The sequence below is a fragment of the Trachypithecus francoisi genome, unplaced genomic scaffold, assembly GCF_009764315.1.
Source record: "Trachypithecus francoisi isolate TF-2019V2 unplaced genomic scaffold, Tfra_2.0 Contig01554, whole genome shotgun sequence".
In the NCBI taxonomy this organism is placed as follows: Eukaryota; Metazoa; Chordata; class Mammalia; order Primates; family Cercopithecidae; genus Trachypithecus; species Trachypithecus francoisi.
Genome location: NW_022681439.1, coordinates 3500590 through 3519770, shown reverse-complemented (window position 1 = coordinate 3519770; position 19181 = coordinate 3500590). Strand labels below are relative to the sequence as shown.

At 39.4% G+C, this 19181-nt stretch overlaps 2 protein-coding genes across 3 annotated transcripts in view; both read right to left on the bottom strand.

The window, feature by feature from the left end:
* Nucleotides 1-5649, bottom strand: part of LOC117063324 (L-threonine 3-dehydrogenase, mitochondrial) — a 29354-nt gene extending 23705 nt beyond the window's left edge. The window contains exon 1 of the mRNA XM_033177055.1: nucleotides 5577-5649. The gene's annotated coding sequence lies outside the window, so the exon portion shown is untranslated. The remainder of the gene's footprint in view (nucleotides 1-5576) is intronic.
* Nucleotides 5650-11786: 6137 nt separating this feature from the next.
* Nucleotides 11787-19181, bottom strand: part of MTMR9 (myotubularin related protein 9) — a 45757-nt gene continuing 38362 nt past the window's right edge. For both annotated transcript variants that reach the window (XM_033177016.1, XM_033177025.1), the window contains one exon: nucleotides 11787-17008. In XM_033177016.1, the coding sequence (XP_033032907.1) occupies nucleotides 16845-17008 (164 nt within the window). In that variant the 3' untranslated portion in view covers nucleotides 11787-16844. The remainder of the gene's footprint in view (nucleotides 17009-19181) is intronic.

Below are 19181 nucleotides of genomic sequence, written 5' to 3'. Positions count from 1 at the left end.
TAAACAAGATTGTAATTAAATGTTGGCAAATAGCCATAAACAAATTATCTGACAAAACTTCTGTAACCCAAGTTGGTCTGGGCATGGCACTTGATAAGATATAAGCCAGTCTCTGTTTGTGTCCTGCAGTTTCTGTCTCAACATTGTAATGGTTAATTTTCTATATTAACTTGGCCACAGGGTCTCCAGATATTTCTGGATGAGATTAGCATTTACATTAGTGGACAGAATAAAGGAGAGTGCCCTCCCCAATGTGGGTGGGTCTTATCCAAGCCACTGAAGGCCTGACTAGAACAAAAGACAGGGTAAGGGAGAATTCACTGTCTCTGCCTGATGGTCAATGGGACGTTGGCCTTTTCCTGACTTTAGAGTTGGACTCAAAGTGGAAATCAGAGCATCGGCTCTCCTAATGCTCAGTCCTTCGGACTCATACCACAACACATCATCAGCTCTCCAGGGTCTACAACTTGTAAATCTTGAGACTTCTCAAACTTCATGACCACATGACCCAATTCCTTATCTCTCTCTGGAGAAGGTAATACAGTCATTAAATAAATCTGAAAATTCTGACAGATAGGGAAGTCATCCTGATTTGAGCAAATCTCCAGAGTTAGCATTAGAAAACACTTCCTTGGCTAGGTGCAGTGACTCATGCCTGTAATCCCAGCACTTTAGGAATCCAAGGCAGGAAGATTGCTTGAGCCCAGGAGTTCAAGACCAGCCTGGACAACATGGCAAAACCCCATGTCTACAACAACAACAACAACAAAATAATTAATTAATTAATTAAAAAGAAATAACGAAAAATAAGGCCAGGTGTTGTGGCTCATGCCTGTAGCCCGTAATCCCAGCACTTTGGGAGGCCAAGGTGGGCGAATCACCTGAGGTCAGGAGTTTGAGACCAGCCTCACCAATATGGTGAAACCCTGTCTCTACTAAAAATAAAAAATTAGCGGCCGGACGCGGTGGCTCAAGCCTGTAATCCCAGCACTTTGGGAGGCTGAGACAGGCGGATCACGAGGTCAGGAGATCGAGACCATCCTGGCGAACACAGTGAAACCCCGTCTCTACTAAAAAAAAACAAAAAAACAAAAAACTAGCCAGGCGAGGTGGCGGGCTCCTGTAGTCCCAGCTACTCGGGAGGCTGAGGCAGGAGAATGGCGTAAACCCGGGAGGCGGAGCTTGCAGTGAGCTGAGATCTGGCCACTGCACTCCAGTCCGGGCGACAGAGCGAGACTCCGTCTCAAAAAAATAAATAAATAAATAAAAATAAATAAAAATAAAAAATAAAAAATTAGCTAGGCATGGTGGCTGGGACCTCTAATCTCAGCTACTCGGGAGGCTAAGGCAGGATAATCATTTGAACCTGGGAGGCAGAGGTTGCAGTGAGGCGAGATCATGCCATTGCACTCCAGCCTGGGTGACAAGATGGAAACTCCATCTCAAAAAAACAGAAAAGAAAAGAAAAGAAAATCCAGGTGTGGTGGTGCACACCTGTGGTACTAGCTACTTGGGAGACTGAGGTGGGAGGATCAATTGAACCCAGGGAGGTCAAGGATGCAGTGAGCCATGATCATGCCACTGTACTCCAGCCTGGGTGATAGAGGGAGACCCTGTCTCAATAATAACAATAATAATTTCTCAATGAGAAAACTTGGTATATGCATGATATTTATTGAATATTTGTATTTATGAACAGACTCAAAATATCCACCAGGTCAAAATGATAATACAATGTGCCCTTTACTTACACTTCACATCTTAGCCCTTGTTAATAACCCATACCCAACAGAGATCCTTTCCCCTAAAAAGGGGGAAATCTCCCTCCAGCAGGCCCCTGGAGAAGCCTTCCCCACTCCACATAGCCAGGCAACCATTGTTCCTCAATGCAGGTAGAAGACTTAGCTATCATGGATACCTCCAGCACCATGATGTCCAATGCATGAGTCACATGGCCCAAGGCAGCGAGCTGCTTGTATAGCAGCTAGAACTCACTGCAAAGCCTCCTCTTGATCTTTGAGGCCCTCCTCAAAACTGGCAGCCTTTCAAGTCACCTGATAAATGGATCCAGTGGTATTCTCATGAGTGAATCTGCTATGAAATAGAAGAGGCCTAACCAAGTGCTGTGCCTGTCTCTTAGAAGTAAGAGGTGCAAACTGGAATAAGTTAATGTCTTTATCTTGAAAAGGATGCCTCAGCATGCCCAGATCACCAGACCTCTAAAAACTCCACCAGTGTGGCAGGCCCCTCAATCTTTTCTAGGTCTATCTTCCATCCTCTGGAATTCATGAATCTTATCAAGGCACCCAAAGTACTCACCACTTCTGCTCCCCAGCTCTGACAAACATGACTCACCAACATAGGGAGCAGCCTGATGTTCTAGAGCAGAGGTCAGCAAACTTTCTGTAAGGGAGCAGATTGTAAATACTTTATTTTGTTGTCACAGCTACTCACCTCTGCCATCATAGAGTGAAAGCAGCCATAGACAATACTGTACATAAGCAAAGGAGTGTGGCCGTTCGAATAAAACTTTATTTACAAAAACAGGTAGCAGGCTAGATTTGGCCTACAGATCTGAGTTTGCTGATCCCTGTTCTACAGAATAGCCAAATGGTTAAGGACCCTTTGGACTGTACTGTGACAGAGAATGAATAATTATTAAAGGCCTGGAGCAAGATCATGAATATATACTGACTTTTCAAAGGGAATAGTTTCTGAAAAGACAAAATTTGCCAGATAAATAGTACACCAGTTGTCAAAGGCTTTGTAGGTCTGTTCTAGTAACGATGCAACATCTGGGCCTAGCAGCTGTGATTGGAGCTACCACTTAATTAAGATTACACCAGATCACTATCAACCACCATGACCTAACTGGATGTGCAGGGGTCAGACTGATGAATCAGAAAAAAAAATGTGAAGGATTGACACCCCTGCATCCTTTAGCCCTGGAGAATGGTGCTAATCTCTGCCACTGTGACATGGCCTTGCACACAGTGTCCTATAACCCGGACACTATATGTCCCTACTCTAAAAGCAGTCATGGTGGCATCAGCGCTCCCATGGCAGTATCAGTTCAGATGCTGTATTTAACAGCCCTCGAAAGAGCTACGGATTCCCTTCGTCCCAGCAGAAAATTATTCTGGTAAGTGACCACACGTCTCTTTGGGGAAGGATTGAGGGAAATTGCTACTGTCTAAAGTTGCCATGGTGTTGCAGAGTCACTCCTTAAGAGGAACTACCTCTCCTCAATCAGTAGACTCTGGGTCTTAGAATATTTCAGATTTAAGGCCAGGCACGGTGGCTCACGCCTGTAATCCCAGCACTTTGGGAGGCCAAGGCGGGCGGATCACCAGGTCAGGAGATCGGGACCATCCTGGCTAACATGGTGAAACCCTGTCTCTACTAAAAATACAACAAAAGTTAGCTGGGCGTGGTGGTGGGCGCCTGTGGTCCCAGCTACTCGGGAGTCTAAGGCAGAAGAATCGCTTGAACCCAGGAGACGGAGGTTGCAGTAAGCCGAGATCATGCCACTGTACTCCAGTCTGAGTGACAGAGTGAGACTCCATCTCAAAAAAAAAAAAAAAAAAAAAAACAGTATTTCAGATTTAGAAACTGAGCACAAAAATGTAATTTTTCATCGTGCCAGCTGACTTCAGCCTTCAACTCACCCATTCTTGACCATATTTTGTATAAGGCAAAGCAGTGACCTCACTGGCTGCCAGTCTCATCCATAGGAACACCATGGTCTATTGGCCATTGCCAAAGATTGCTGTGGAAAAGGTTCCCCTGGTCATTAATCCAGCTTTGCTTCCTGTTACAGAAATTACATCTACCTTTCCACTGAAGATTAATTGTTGCCATCTGTCCTCTGCTATTCTGAAATTCTGTCCTCACCATTGACACTACGGAGCCCAGCTCAATAGAGACACTTCCCCTACAATGAACCCCAGCCTACAAAGGTCACCACCACTGAGCTTCCCAACAAGGCCAGTGCCATCTCACTAGCACATTTCTTATTGCTGTTATGATGGAAAGACCTCTGGACCCTCTGGAGAACAACGGAAACTGGTCCATATAATGAATTCGTGCAATCATACCCACCTCCACGTGCTTCCTGACTCATTCTTCAATAGTCTGCTGAGGAAGTTCTGGCATCCCCACCTCATTTACTAAAGACCATCATTTTTCCAAGCATCAGCTCCAGATGTCCTTGCCAGGATGCTAAATTCTGAGTCATAGGACAGTGTCTCCAAATCATTACTCCTCCTTTCTCAATCTTTTCCCCACAACTCCCAGTGCTCCCTCAAGATCCATTCCCAGACATGTTCTCCCTGGGCATATTAGCCAGGTCCTGAAGCTGCTGTGAACAATTCCTTGGGGAACTACAGCAGGAACCATGTTGAGATTTGATTCTATTTATATTCATTGTCATAGAATCCTTGAGGGGTGGTGGCAGTAAATCCTAGGAGGACAGGTACTATCTTGTGAAGACTCAACCTGAAGAGTGACATCAAGAAGATAGCAGAGTAGGAAGTGACAGGAATCTGTCTCTACCTTTACCGGAGTACATGAATTCAGTCACTGGGACTTAGAATGCAAGGATAGATATGGCAAATGTGTTAAAAATTTATTTTGTCAAGGATCATGAGAAGTAGTTTGCTTTTCCCTAGCAGGACCATGAGTCTATTTCCACAGTTTTGCCCCAGGGCTATGTCAACACTCCTGGTCTCTGCCATATACAGAATGCAGAAATCTCCATTGTTTTGACATTCTTAGACTATCACACCGGACCACTTCATTGAATACATGAAGCTGACTGGATCTGATGAACAGGAAGTAACAAGTACCTGAGATGTCTGAGGAAGACATACGCAAGGCAGAGGGTAGAGAAAAAACCCCACAAAAATTCAGGGCACCGCCACTTTGATGAAGTTATTGGTGAGGGATGGTCTGGAGAATGTCAAGATATCCAAGATGAAAGAGAAGTTGCTGCACCTTGTACCACCTATTACTAAAGACCAAGTGCAGCAATGCATCATGAGCCTTTTTGGATTTTGTAGGCAACATATATCACGTTTGAGTATACTTCTTAGAGCCACTTAAGTTACTGTAAAGTAACCCATCAGTCTGCTGGTTCTGAGTGGCTACAAGAGCAAGAGAAGTCTAGGCAACAAATCTAGAATGCAGTGCAAGCTGCATTGCTACTCAGAGATCTAGTGATATTTGGTGTCTGTGGCAAATAAGAATGCTGTAGGTAGCTTCTGACAAGTCCCAGTAGATAACAATCCAGAACTCTAAGATTTTGCAGCAAAGCAATGCCCCCTTCTGCAGATTACCATTTTCTCTCTGAAAAAACAGCTTCTGGCTTGCTCTTAGACCATGGGTCATCAAGAACTCATGCAACCTGAGGTACTCATTATGAACTGGAAGTTTTCTGACTTTCCAAGCCAAACAGTTGGATGCATACAACAGCAATCCATCCCAAGTGGAAATGGTATAGCGGATGGCGCTTGAACAAGTCCAGAATGCACTAGAAAGTTGTATGCGCAGGTGATTCCGATCCCTTTCACACTTACTTCGGCTGCATTGCCTGCTCTCCTTTAGCTGGCATCGTTGGCATCCTGAGGATTTCCTTATGACCAGCTCACAGAGGAAAAAAAGTATTGGACCTGTTGAGCAGAAATATTCGAAAGAACTTTGATGATGTATTTGCTCAATTTTCTGGCATTGGAGATGGCCCAAAGTACTTATCTACATCAATTCATGGACAGTGACTAATGGTTTGGCTGCCTGGTCAGGAAATTGTAAAGAACAAGATCGGAAGGTTAATGTCAAGGAAGACTAAAGAAGTATTTTAAATACACCTTTCAGACTGGGCATAGAGTGTGCAGATTTTATAGTCCAGTGTGAATGTTCACCAAAGGGAATCTAATACAGAGGAGGTTTTCAAAGTCAGGTGGACACACTGACACATCCTGTGGGTCACAGAGTCAAAGGATCAGTCAGCCTCTTTCTCCAGCCACCCCAGGTCCTGGTTAATGGAACCAAATACGAAGTAGTCATGTGGTAGGGATGGTGGCTATGCATAGCGTGGACTTCCTCTGGGCAAGACCACTCTGACTACTGCCACTGCTGACTACCCAACCTATCAACACCAGAATCTAATGCCGAGTTCTTGATACGGCACTCTTTTCTGAAGGTGGGAAGCAGCCAGTCACCTGGTAGAAGGTTGATTACATTGTACCTCTTTTATCATGAAGGAGTGATTTGTCCTCACCAAAATGTATACATTCTGTATACTGCTATGCATTTCTTGTCTGTAATATTTCTCCTCTCTGAAGACAGAATGTTATTCACTACCATGTCATTTCTTGAGTTTAATTGTGTCCTTCCTGCAGCTTCACGTGTTGAAGTCCTAACTCCCAGAATGTAACCTTATTTGGAAATAGGGTTATTGCAGATGTAATTAGTTGAGATGAGGTCATTAGGGTGTGATATAATCCAAAAAGACCAGGAAATAAAAGGGGAAATTTAAACACAGAGACATGCACACAGGGAGTTTGCCATGCGTAGATGAAGGCAGAGATCAAGGTAATACTTCTACAGGCCAATAAATGCAACAGACTGCCAGCAAAGTACCAGAAGCTAGGCAAGAAATACAGTCTTGATTAACGTGGCTTTATAATAAATCTTGAAGTTGAGTATTGTCAGTCCTCAACTTTGTTCTTCTCCTTCAATACTGTGTTGGCTATTATGGGTTTTACGTCTCATAAACCTCAGAATTAGTTTGTCATTATCCAAGAAATAACATTTTTTTTCTTTTTTTTTGAGACGGAGTCTCGCTCTGTTGCCCAGGCTGGAGTGCAGTGGCCGGATCTCAGCTCACTGCAAGCTCTGCCTCCCGGGTTTACGCCATTCTCCTGCCTCAGCCTCCCGAGTAGCTGGGACTACCGGCGCCCGACACCTCGCCCGGCTAGTTTTTCGTATTTTTTAGTAGAGACGGGGTTTCACCGTGTTAGCCAGGAGGGTCTCGATCTCCTGACCTCATGATCCGCCCATCTCGGCCTCCCAAACTGCTGGGATTACAGGCTTGAGCCACCGTGCCCGGCCGAAATAACATTTTGATTGAGATTGCATGGAATCTAGATCAAGCTGAGAAGCACTGGTATCTTGACAATATTGATTCTTCCCATCCGTGAACATAGAATATCTCATTTATTTAGTTCATCTCTGATTTCCTTCATCAGAACTTCATAGCTTTCTTCATGTAGATTTTGTATATGTTTTGTTAGATTTATATCTAAGTGCTTAATTTTGGGAAGCTGCTAATGTAAATGATATTTTTAAATGTCAAATTTCATTTGTTTGTTGCTGACAGATAGGAAAGCAATTGAATTTTGTAAATTAACCATGTATCCTGCAACCTTGCTATAACTGTTTATTAGTTCTAGGAGATTATGGTTGCTTCTTTTAGACTTTCTACATAGAAAAATCATAGAATCTGTGAACAAAGAGAGTTTTGTTTCTTCCTTCCCAGTCTGTATACTTTTTATTTCCTTTCTGTCTTATTGCATTAGTTTTAACTTCCCATACAATGTTGAAAGGAGTGGTGAGAGTGGACATGATCGTCTTGTTCCTGCTATTAGCAGGCAAGCTTCTCACCATTAAGTATGTTAGCTGCAGATTGTTTTTTAGATTTTTTTTTTTATCAAACTAAGGAAGTTCCACTATATTCCTAGTTTACTAAGAGTTTTAAAGGGTTGGATTTTGTGAAATGCTTTTTCTGCATTTACTGATATGATCACGTGGCTTTTCTTCTTTAGTCTTGATATTATGGATTACATTAATTGACTGGCTGAACTGAAGGCTGATTTAAATGTTAAATCAGCCTTGCATACACGGGACTTCAATCTTTTTTCCATTCCGTCATTCTCTGCCTTCTGATTGAAAAGTGGTTACATTTAATGTAATCACTGATAAGCACTTACTTCTGCTGTTTTGTTACTTGTTTTCTGTATGTTTTGTTCTTTTCTTGCCCCTCATTTTCCCCATAACAACTGTTTTTTGTGTTTATTTATTTTTGGTAGTGATCTTTTTATTCCCTTCTCATTTCTTCTTGTGTTTTCCATAGATATTTTCCTTGTGGTTACCATAAGCATTACACATAACAACCTAAAGTTTAAACAGTCTAATCTAAACTGATTCCAAGTTAACTTTAATAGTATAGAAAAACATATGCCTATACAGCTCTGTCCCATGTCCTTTGTTATTGATGTCCCAAATCTTTATACATTGAGTGCTCAATAACAGATTTATTTTTATGCCTTTGTCTTTTCATTCCTTAGAAAATAAAAAAGTGGAGTTACAAGCCAAAATTACAATAATACTTTTTTTTTATGTTTGCCATTGTATTTACTTTACCAATGTCTTAGTTCATTTTTCCGCTACTGTAACAGAATACCACAGACTGGATAATTTGTAAAGAAGTTTATCTGCCTCAAGGTTCTGGAAGCTGGGAAGTCCAAGAGCATGGTGCCAGCATCTGGTGAGGGCCTTTGTGCTGCCTCATCCCATGGCAAAAGGTGGAAGGACAAGAGAATGTGTGAGACAGAAAAGGGATCAGGGCTGAACTTCAGAATCTTTTTTATCAGGAACCCACTCCCATAATAACTAACTCACTCCCATGATAATGGCATTAATCCATACATGAGGGCAGAGCCCTTATGACCTAATCATCTCTTAAAGGTTCGACCTCTTAATACCATCACAATGGCAATTAAATTTCAACATGCATTTTAGAGAGGATATTCAAACCATAGCAAACAGAAATATTTATTTCCTCACTCAGGTTTGAGTTATTGTCTACCATCCTTTCATTTCACCTTCAAGGACTCCCATTAGCATTTCTTGTATGGCAAATCTAGTGGTAACAAGCTCCCTAACATAGATTTATAATATTTTTTATGTTTTTGTCTTTTAATTCCTATGGAAAATAAAAAGTGATGTTATAAACTAAAGTTATAATAATACTGGTTTTTATATTTGTCCTATAATTTACGTCATGAAGATATTTCTTTCTTCACACGAGTTCAGCTTACTGTCTAGTGTTCTTTCATCTCACTGAAGGACTCCCTTTAGCATTTCTTGTCAGGCACATCTCGCAGTAACAAGCTCCCTATGCTTTTTAAAAATCTAGGCATGTCTTCATTTCTCCCTTATTTTTTGGAGGACAGTTTTGCTAGATACGTAATTCTCAGTTGACACGTTATTTTCTTTCAACATTTAAAGTGTATCATCCCATTGTCTTCTGGCCTCCATGAATTCTAGTTAACAATCAGTTGATAATCTCATTTAGGATCCCTTGTAATGTGATGAGTTGATTCTCTTTTGCTGCTTTCAAGATTCTTGGTGATTTTTGATAGTTTTCATATAATGTGTCTTGGTGTGAATCTCTGAGTTTGTGGTATTAGAGGTTGTCGTCGAGGCTTCTTGGATTTGTAAACTTACGTCTTTCATCAAATCTGGGATGTTTACAGCCCTCAGTTTTAAAATAATTTTTTGCTTTTTTCTAGGACTCTCATAAACCATATGTTGGTCCACTTGATGGTATCCTACAAGCCTTTAAGTCTATTCACTTTTTTAAATTCCTTTTCTTTATGCTCCTCAGACTAGATAATTTCAATAGTTATATCTTCAGATTTGCTGATCCTTTCTTCCGCCTGATCAAAAACTCTACTGAAGGCAGGGCGTGGTGGCTCAGGCCTGTAATTCCAGCATTTTGGGAGGCCGAGGCAGGTGGATCACAAGGTCAGGAGTTTGAGACAAGCCTGGCCAACATGGTAAAACCTCATCTACTAAAAACACAAAAATTAGCTGGGCGTGGTGGCATGACCTGTAATCTCAGCTACTCGGAAGGCTGAGGCAGGAGAATTGCTTCAACCCAGAAGGCAGATGTTGCAGTGAGCTGAGATCATGCCACTGCATTCCAGCCTGGGCGACAGAGCAAGATTATGTCTCAGAAAGAAAAAAAAAAAAGCAAACAACAACAACAACAACAAACAAACTATTGAACCATTCTAGTGAATTTTTCATCTCAGTTATTGCACTTTTCAGCTACAAAATTTCTACCTGGTTCGTTTTTATATTTTTATTGATATTCTCATTTTGTTCAGACATCATTTCTCTGATTTCATTTAGTTGTCTTTTAACTCTTTGAGTATATTTAAGACAATCATTTAGTCTCTGTCTAGTAAGTCCAAAGTCTGGGATTCCTTAAGGATAGTTCCTTTCAATTAATTTTATTTCTGTGAATGAGCCAGATTTCTCATTTGTTTGCATGCTTCATATTTTTGTTATAACCGAACATCTGAATGTTTATAATGTGCTATGGAAATTAGACTTCCACCCTTTCCTAGGGTTTATCATTATAATTATTGAAGGATGTAGTTGTCTATACATTTAGTTACTTTTCAATGTTAGCATCAGACAAACTTAAATACAAAATAAGTGATCTGCTTTCTTTTTTTAAGTCAGAGTCTGGCTCTGTTATCCAGGCTGGCATGCAATGGCATGATCATAGTTTACTGTATCCTGGAACTCCTGGGCTCAAGCAATCCTCCTACTCCAGCCTCTGAGTAACAAGGACTGCAGATGAGCACCATCATGCCTGGCTAATTTTTTTATTTTTTGTAGAGACAGGGTCTTTTTATGTTTCCCATGCTGGTTTCGAACTCCTGGCCCCATGTGATCTTCTCACCCTGGCCTTCCAGTGATTAACACAGACATATGGACCAATGGAACAGAATAGAGTGCATAGAAATGAATATATATGTGGTAAAATAATTTTCAACAAGGATACCAAGACCACACAATGGGAAAAGGACAGTCTCTTCCACAAAATGTTGGGAAAAACTGAATATCCATATGCAAAAGAATGAAATTGGGTCTTTATCTTACACAATATACAAAAATTAATGCAGAATGGATTAAGATCTAAATATAAGATTTTAAACTACAGAATTCCTAAGACTGCTTCTTCCCTCCAACAGTGGTGCTGTTTCCGGATGGATCATATCAGAAGGCACATGATGTTGATATGTCCCATTACTAATGATGTTAACTTTTCCTGAGATAAGGTGATATCCACCAGTTCCTTTCACTATAAAGTTAGTATTTTCTCCTTTGTAACTAGTAAGTATTTTGTGGAAGGCTATTTGGAGATTATATTCTGTTCTTCACAAACTTTCATCACCTGCTAGTTTTGCCATTCACTAACGGGCATTGCCTAAGTCAATGATTACTGTAATAATTTGCCAAATGGTGGCTAATTCCATTTTCTTTCTACATTTAATAGCTGGCATTCTACTCTTTTACCCTCAATGAGGGTAAAAGAGCTTTCCTTTTACCCTCATTGATTCATCTGTTTATATTAATACATACTAAATCAATAATATGTAGAATACATAATCCTAATTCTTGGGCGATACCTGTGAAGTATTTAGAAGGGTCACAATGTCTGCAGCTAACTCAGATGTTTCAGCAAAGTAACAGTGCAACACACACACATACGTGGTATTAAAGCAAACGTGGAAAATGTTACCAATCATTCAATCTAGGTGAACAATCACTAAATCTAGGAACAACCTAGGGAGATCAGTGTACCATTTTGCAACCTTTTTGCAGATCTCAATTTTTTCAAAATGTAAGGTAAAAAATATATAGCAGATTTAATTGAAACACCATCCAAACCTTCATCCGTATGAAAAAACTTAAAATAAGCCCACAGGTTTAATTTATTAGCACTTAAATATATTCAAATTTTATTACTATTGTCTATAGAAATTTAACATTAGCCATCTGTGCAATTGTCCTCTGAGGCAGAGGAACACCATACACAAATATCACACACTAAGAACAGTACCGCATTTGACAAGACTGTTTCTTGATTCAGTAAACCAAGCTTGACAAACTGGCCAACCCAAGGTGATTGATTACAGTTATAGGATATAGGTGAAACTATCACTTAGTGAATATTACAAACAATATTAAAATGTTACACAGACGTACAAAAGTTCAGCTTTTTTTTTTCCCCTAAGACTATATGTATATGTGTGTGTGTATAGACAGGTTCACAATATAGAAACCTATACCTTACAGCACTCTTGAGGTTTTAGCAAGGCATACATTTTATAGACACATTTGCCATACAGTGCAATTTTACTGTGTAAGCCATGAATCACAGTGCACTTAAATCCAAGAGTCACATTCAAATATATCAAGAGAACAACCCAAATACCCGGCTATTGAAGAAATACACATTCTTTGTTTTTATAAACTAAGTTCTGCAAGCACAACATGTTTTTGTGTAGATGGTATTAGATCAATAAGGTTTTCAACAATGAGATTGAGGGTGTATTTTGTAGAATAATTCACCTCTCCGAAGATAACGTGCATTGTACATGTGTTGGCCAGACATACACAGGCAGTGCTGTACAACTCAGTTTTATTACAAATCACAAATATAGTTAATCCTTAGACCTGCAGACGGTTAAAGAGAGTGGCTCTAGAAGTCAGTAAATCCTCATCAGAATTACTCTGCAGGACAATGTAGTGTTTACAGTGAGCCTCAATATCTTCCACTAAATTGGGCACAAACTACTGTTCCACAGTGTAGTTCAAGAGCTAGGACATTAAGTTTCTTAAAAAGGATTTAGATAACAAGTTCAGACATTCTAATACCCAGTCCTAGAATTTCAGAGGCTCTCTTCTGGGACTATTGGTTTAAAGGAAGATGCTGTGGACAGTGAATTATAAAGACCAAGCAAAGGTAGAAGCAATTTTATTCAAGAAAATAAAGAAAACTGATACTATAAGAAAGTTACAGTATCAATATATATTTTATCATCTAAGAATAAATGTAAACAGAGAAATGAGTCTTATAATGTTCTTTAAGATGATGGGTAACATAAAAATACTATATGGTAATAACTTAGAATACTAGGTCTGGGGGAGGAGAACAGGCCTAGCCCATGTGAAAGAATAAGCAGTAGCTAATCTATGTAGTCTTGAGGTATAGTATAAACCTGGAAACTTCTCTGAACCTCTTCAGTTCTGAAGGCTGCTCAATTAAAACAACAACAACAACAACAACAACACTTTATCAAATGTACTGAATGACTTCATTCTCTGATAAATGTCAAAGCCTCCAGAACAGAGGATCAGCTATCGTAACTATTGCCCATTTTTGGTCCAGGAAATACCCTTCTGATAAAGAGTACTCATAAAACGCTTGTGTCGTTTTCATTCATTCTATGTAGAAGTGGGCAAATACCAAAATCTTTATCCCAGATTAAGGTCTGATAATAAGTGAACCTGATGACCTACTTTAGACTGACAATTCAAACAGCTATTCCTGAAACCAGACAACTACAAGAGTTATGTCTTTAAGAAGATTTTTCAGAGTGCAACTAAACGTTACTCCTGTTTTTCACTTGAGGAGACTAAATTATGTTCAAATCTTTTCCATGATACTGATTTTTTATTTAACATAAACCAAATACTGACTGATTCAAAGAATAAAATGCCACGAAATTTCATCCTTTAAAACAAAAAGCAATAAAATCCCATCTCTAAGTCAGGTCTCAAAGTTCAAAGAAATGTTTAAAAATCCCCCATATGGGATTTGACATGAATGTCTATTATTGTCCCCTCAAGTCTTCTCAAAAATCACTTTAAAATCTTGCTTTGAGACCCTAAGTTTTCTTGGAAATAAAATACATTTATAGAGTTTTAAACCTACTGAATTTTACTATTTCTGCTTGCTTTCTTCCCATTTAATAAAATCAAAATAAAAAATTTTGACCAAACAAATATTTATTGAAAGGTCCTGCCACCAAAAAAGTTTCAGGTTTTTAAAAATATATAATCAACCAACAATGTTCTTCTGATTAAAAAGAAAAGTACTTATTTAAATCTGAGGATCCTTATATGTTCGATAAGAGCATTATGATGATCCTTTGTATTTTAAAAATATTCTTTGCGGGGCCTACTTTATGTATCTCCCATATAAAAACCAGCTTTCACTCCACATGAATAGAGAAGATGCTGAATACGCAGGAATCTGATGATCTCTCACGTGATTAGTACTGGCTCCTCCGGGGCAATCCGCTTGCTCACTCATTCTGCCACCGCTCTCTTCATTCAAGTGTTTAATGCCACATTTATCAAAGGCAACTCTCCAATGCAACGTTTAACAAGTGTCTTCTCAGGACTGTATCCATGTCATTTATTCTTCTCATCCAAGAAAGGACGAACTTAACAGTACTACTAAAAACCTCTTCAAATTATATTGATAATGGATTTATTTTTGACAGCTTTTGACTTTGGGAAAACTCAAATATTTGGATTACCAAATGATACTTTTGAACATACACTGATACCAAAGTTGATTTTTACAACCTGTAAACAGATGTGAAGTTTGGACAATTCCTAATTGTAAATTAATACTAAAATGCAAACTTGCCAAAACAGTATAGATTGTTGTCTCGGTAAGACAATGCAAACGAAATGCGAATACCGTGCCATGACTGTACTCTGGCTCGCACAGCAAATGTGCATCAGGAAGACGGGTCTACCTTGATGGTACATCATCTCTCCATTACCAGGCCTAATACAAACTCCCTTGCAAGTTTCTACCCATGGAAGCCCTATGGCTGATCAACAGAAGCAGTGGGAGTCACTTCTGGCTTTTTCTTTACTTAGAGACAGGGTCTCACTCTGTTGCTCAGGCTGGAGTGGCCTGATGCGATCATAGCTCACTCAGCCTCAACCTCCTAGGCTCAAGGGATCCTTCTGCCTCAGCTTCCCTAGTGGCTGGGACTAGAGGCACACACCACCACACCAGGCTAATGGGAGTCACTTCTAAAGAAAACTCTCTAGATGGTTTTCCTTATACACCTGTTAGCTGAGAAGAAAAGGTTCCTTCATATACAATCTTGAGACAAAAAGAGAAGAAAACAAAAAGGTCAGCTGTATCAACAGGCATATCAAGCAATTTTGAGGGACCACAAAAGAGTGAGGGCTGTTTCTTTCTTTCTTTTCTTTTCTTTTTCTTTTTTTTTTTTTTTTACAAAACTAAGATGGACATTCCACACAATGCAGAGCTATGAGAACATCTCTTATGCTCCTTGCCATGGGATTTTAAAGCCCCAAGGTTCATAACTACAGCAAAGAAAGTAATTCAAAAATAAACCGAGCTTAAAGAAGGCGGCAGGCAAATTTTCCCAAAGAGACTGTGGGCTGCTGTGTAGCCTTTGCTACAAGGGTGAGGAAGCAGAAGAAAGATGAAACTTGGGCAACTGGTGATGAAAAGTATTTGCCATTTTCAAAGGCTTCTCAGTGTAGCCATAGATTTTGCCAGTCGATTTTTAAAAAACAATATTTTTAGCTCAACACACAGCTCTAAAGCAGAGTTCAGTGTAGTGTGTTCTCTTCTAAATGGTTACATACAGATGGTATGGAAATGGTTTTAAAGATTACTCATAAACTATCCTTTTAAAGAAAAACTAGAATTGGTCGTATTTGTTAAAATGAACAATGTTACCAAACAGAAGTGTAGGTGGGAAATACTGAACCACAAACATGTGGAGTTGCAGGCATAGACTAGCAGAGCGTGAATGCGGCCATCACTGTTTCTACAACACAGAAACACTCAAATATGTTTCTGACGCTTCAAACACAGAGCTATATTATATTCATAAACTTCCCCCTCCACTTAAGTTGTATTTGCCTAACGCATAATGGACAAATCAATAGAGCCAAAATAAATTTGCAAAAGGCTCAGGTCAACATGAAAATTTTCACCTTGGTATTAGTAAACTCTTAGAATACTTACAAATTAAAAAAAAACCACACACAATAAAACGCACATACGCATACAAACCAGTGCAATAAGAACTTTAGACAAGGGCGGTGCATCTCTGGTTTAAGAAAACCGTATTTGTACCTTGATTATAACAAATTAACTGTATTCTAGATGATGGTTTAATTTTACAACCAGCATTTGATACACATTGTATATGTATGGTCCAAACATGAAAACCAATTCAACAGTAACAATTCTCAATCAGTAACAAATTCCTTCTTTAATTCTATATTGCACATACTTTTAGTGTCTACGTTAAAATAAATTTAACTCTTTTTAATGTAAATATCAGAGGACCATACCTGTTGCCCTTGTAGAAATAATTTACCTTGAATAACAGATTTTCCTTTCTTGACAAACAAGAATGAGGATAGATTCAGCTTCGTTAGTCCAAAACTATTTTAAAGCAAATGGCTATTTTATGTGAAAGACACTGGAAATGGCTTGTTCAACACAAAATCCTTGGTTTATCAATTGCTGCCATTTTGAAAAACATTTCTATGGTAAGAGTGTTTAAAAGTCTGACCTTTTTTTTAAACCACCAAATAGTCCCTAGAGAGATTACCTGTCTCCTTGACTGCTCTGGAATGCTGTTTGGAGAGTGGACACAGAGAAAAAGCTTTGGATAAAATGGCATGAAACACAAACGGCATTAAATAGGTCATCTATTTCACATAAAAATAAAATGACTAGCACCTCCTCCCGGCTCCCAAAGTGACAGGGCCTAACAGGCCACATGAAACGTGAGTTATGATAATAACTTTCATTATTCATACAGTATTGAGAAACCCATTACATTAGAGGGTCCCACGTCTAAAGCCTTCACTTCAAGGCTACTGTGTAAAAGTGAACTGAAGGGCACAAGGAGAGAACGGCAGACACAGGCCCAGGAAGGTCCTTGCAAACGGTGCGAGGAGACCTTTCAGGGACTCTCTTGCATCCCGTCCTCTGTTTCCAGTTCTGCCAATTGCCTTCTAAGGATATTGACTTTTGCTTGTAATTCCTTATTATATTCAATGATGTTAACCATTTCTTCATATGCTTCATCCAAATACTTAGAGGACCTATTCCAACGTAGGAAAATACCTATTGAATCCAGGAATGGAAAGCAGAAGGAAGAAAGGTATAAACACTGGATTAAAATTATATTTGTGGATAAGATGTAATTTATGTATTATACATTCTTTTTTCTTTTGTTGCCACAACTCACGTCTGTGTTTTATTATAATCTAAAATACACAGGAATCTTGAGGTACTGAAAAGGATGCAACTGAATACAGTATCTGAAAAGTCACTGCTTGCATGTACATGCTCATTGATTCTTCAGAAATATCCCCCAAAATTATCAAATAGATCCAAACACCATTCTATGATATATTCAGAAAAACAAGATGGTAATTTACAATGTCATCAACTTTCCAGTTTCACAATATAAATCATTTATAATTATAGAATTTTGCTCAGACATGTAAGATCCCTTAAATGTGTGAACACATTTTCACCAGAAAAGTGACAACTACGGTAAAAGCAGAACCACATGTTGTTATTTGAAAGCTGAACTGTAGGCCATGCACTCACACGCCTCTCTCCCTGTTACGTGAGAGGCAATCTTTCAATTCTCAGGCAATTGCTTCTTTCCCCAAATAATAATAATTATCCTTTTATGATGAACCAAAAGGAAATATTTTCTCCTCTCCATAGGCCTATGTTAACTGTATCACACCAAAATAATGCCTTACAGATATTCAAGGAAGGAGGCATGAACACCTTCCAGGCTGCACGCGCCAGTTGGCAAGTTCACAAAGGTTTTATGATTCATTAAAACACTCTCTACAAACCAAATTGCCTGGGTCCTAATGGGCCCTTCTAGGCAGGTCCCAACGTCAGGCTCTATCAGAAAGGGAAAGCACAATGACAGCATAAAGCCTGACCCGCCCACGTTGATTCTTCTAATTCAGGAATTACTAAATATTAATGGTTAGCTGTGATGTAAATGTAAACAGCAGAGAGACATTTTAAGGCCGAAGAGCAGTCTCATCCAATATATATGCCTACCATAGGATTTTAACTAATAGAGAACTTCTTTCTCCCAGCTCTAGGTTGAGGAGCATGAAACACATACTGAAACTCTGGCATGGCAGGACTTAATCCACAGAACAAGGATTTCATCCCATTACTTATCTCTAAGCTCCACAAGGAGGTTTGGTACAAAGCAATTAAATCATCCTTCAGGCCACTCAGCTCCCAAAAGGGGTTTTCTCCCGAACAGCTATGCTCATTTCAGTTATTAAACATGACAGTGGCTTTTAGGTACATTGTCCCAGAAGTCCTAAACAGGAAGAATACTGTAACCTCTCAGTTAAGAGATCACAAACCCTGTACTATGACTGTGAAAACAATCACGAAAGTAAGCAAAGAGAAGTTCTGAGCAGTCACCATCCCTTCACAAATCAAAGCACTAAAGCTCACACCCAGAACCTCAAGACCATCTAAGGCCATTTCCCCACAATGCTAACCAGGGGACGCTTCAATAGATAAGATTAGAAGCATGAACTGAGGTGGAAGGAAGCCACTAATGGCAGATAAGCCAAGAGGAACTAGATGTGACAGCTGACATCCAGAGAAGAGACAGAAACTGACTTGGTCTCAGACTGAGAGGACAAAGCATCTGAGACCCATTTCCACAAAGGGCAAATCGTTTTCCACACATGAATTGCCTTTGAGAGTATAACATACTAGAACACGGTGTAACAACTGGCATTAATGGTAATTCGGTTTAATTTACCAAACAGCTACCATTCTTGTTACGTATACTTTATGCTGTTAAATATAAACATGAATAAATTTGTGCTTATTAGCTTCAAACTAACTTTAAAAAATTAAATAGTATTTTAGAGTCTTTGTTTAATGAAAAACTATATAGTTTAGATAGATTTTGGTTATTTTTATTTTTATTTTTTTTGAGAAAGTCTTGCTGTGTTACCCTGGCTAGAGTGCAGTGGTGTCATCTCTGCTCACTGCAACTTCTGCCTCCCAGATTAAAGTGATTCTCCTGCCTCAGCCTCCAGAAGTAGCTGGAACTACGGACCTGCACCACCCAATTACCTGGCTAATTTTTGTATTTTTAGTAGAGACGGGGTTTCACCATATTGGCCAGGCTGGTCTTAAACTTCTGACCTCAAGTGATATACTCACCTCACCCTCCCAATGTGCTGGGATTATAGGTGTGAGCCACCACACCTGGACAGATTTTGGTTAT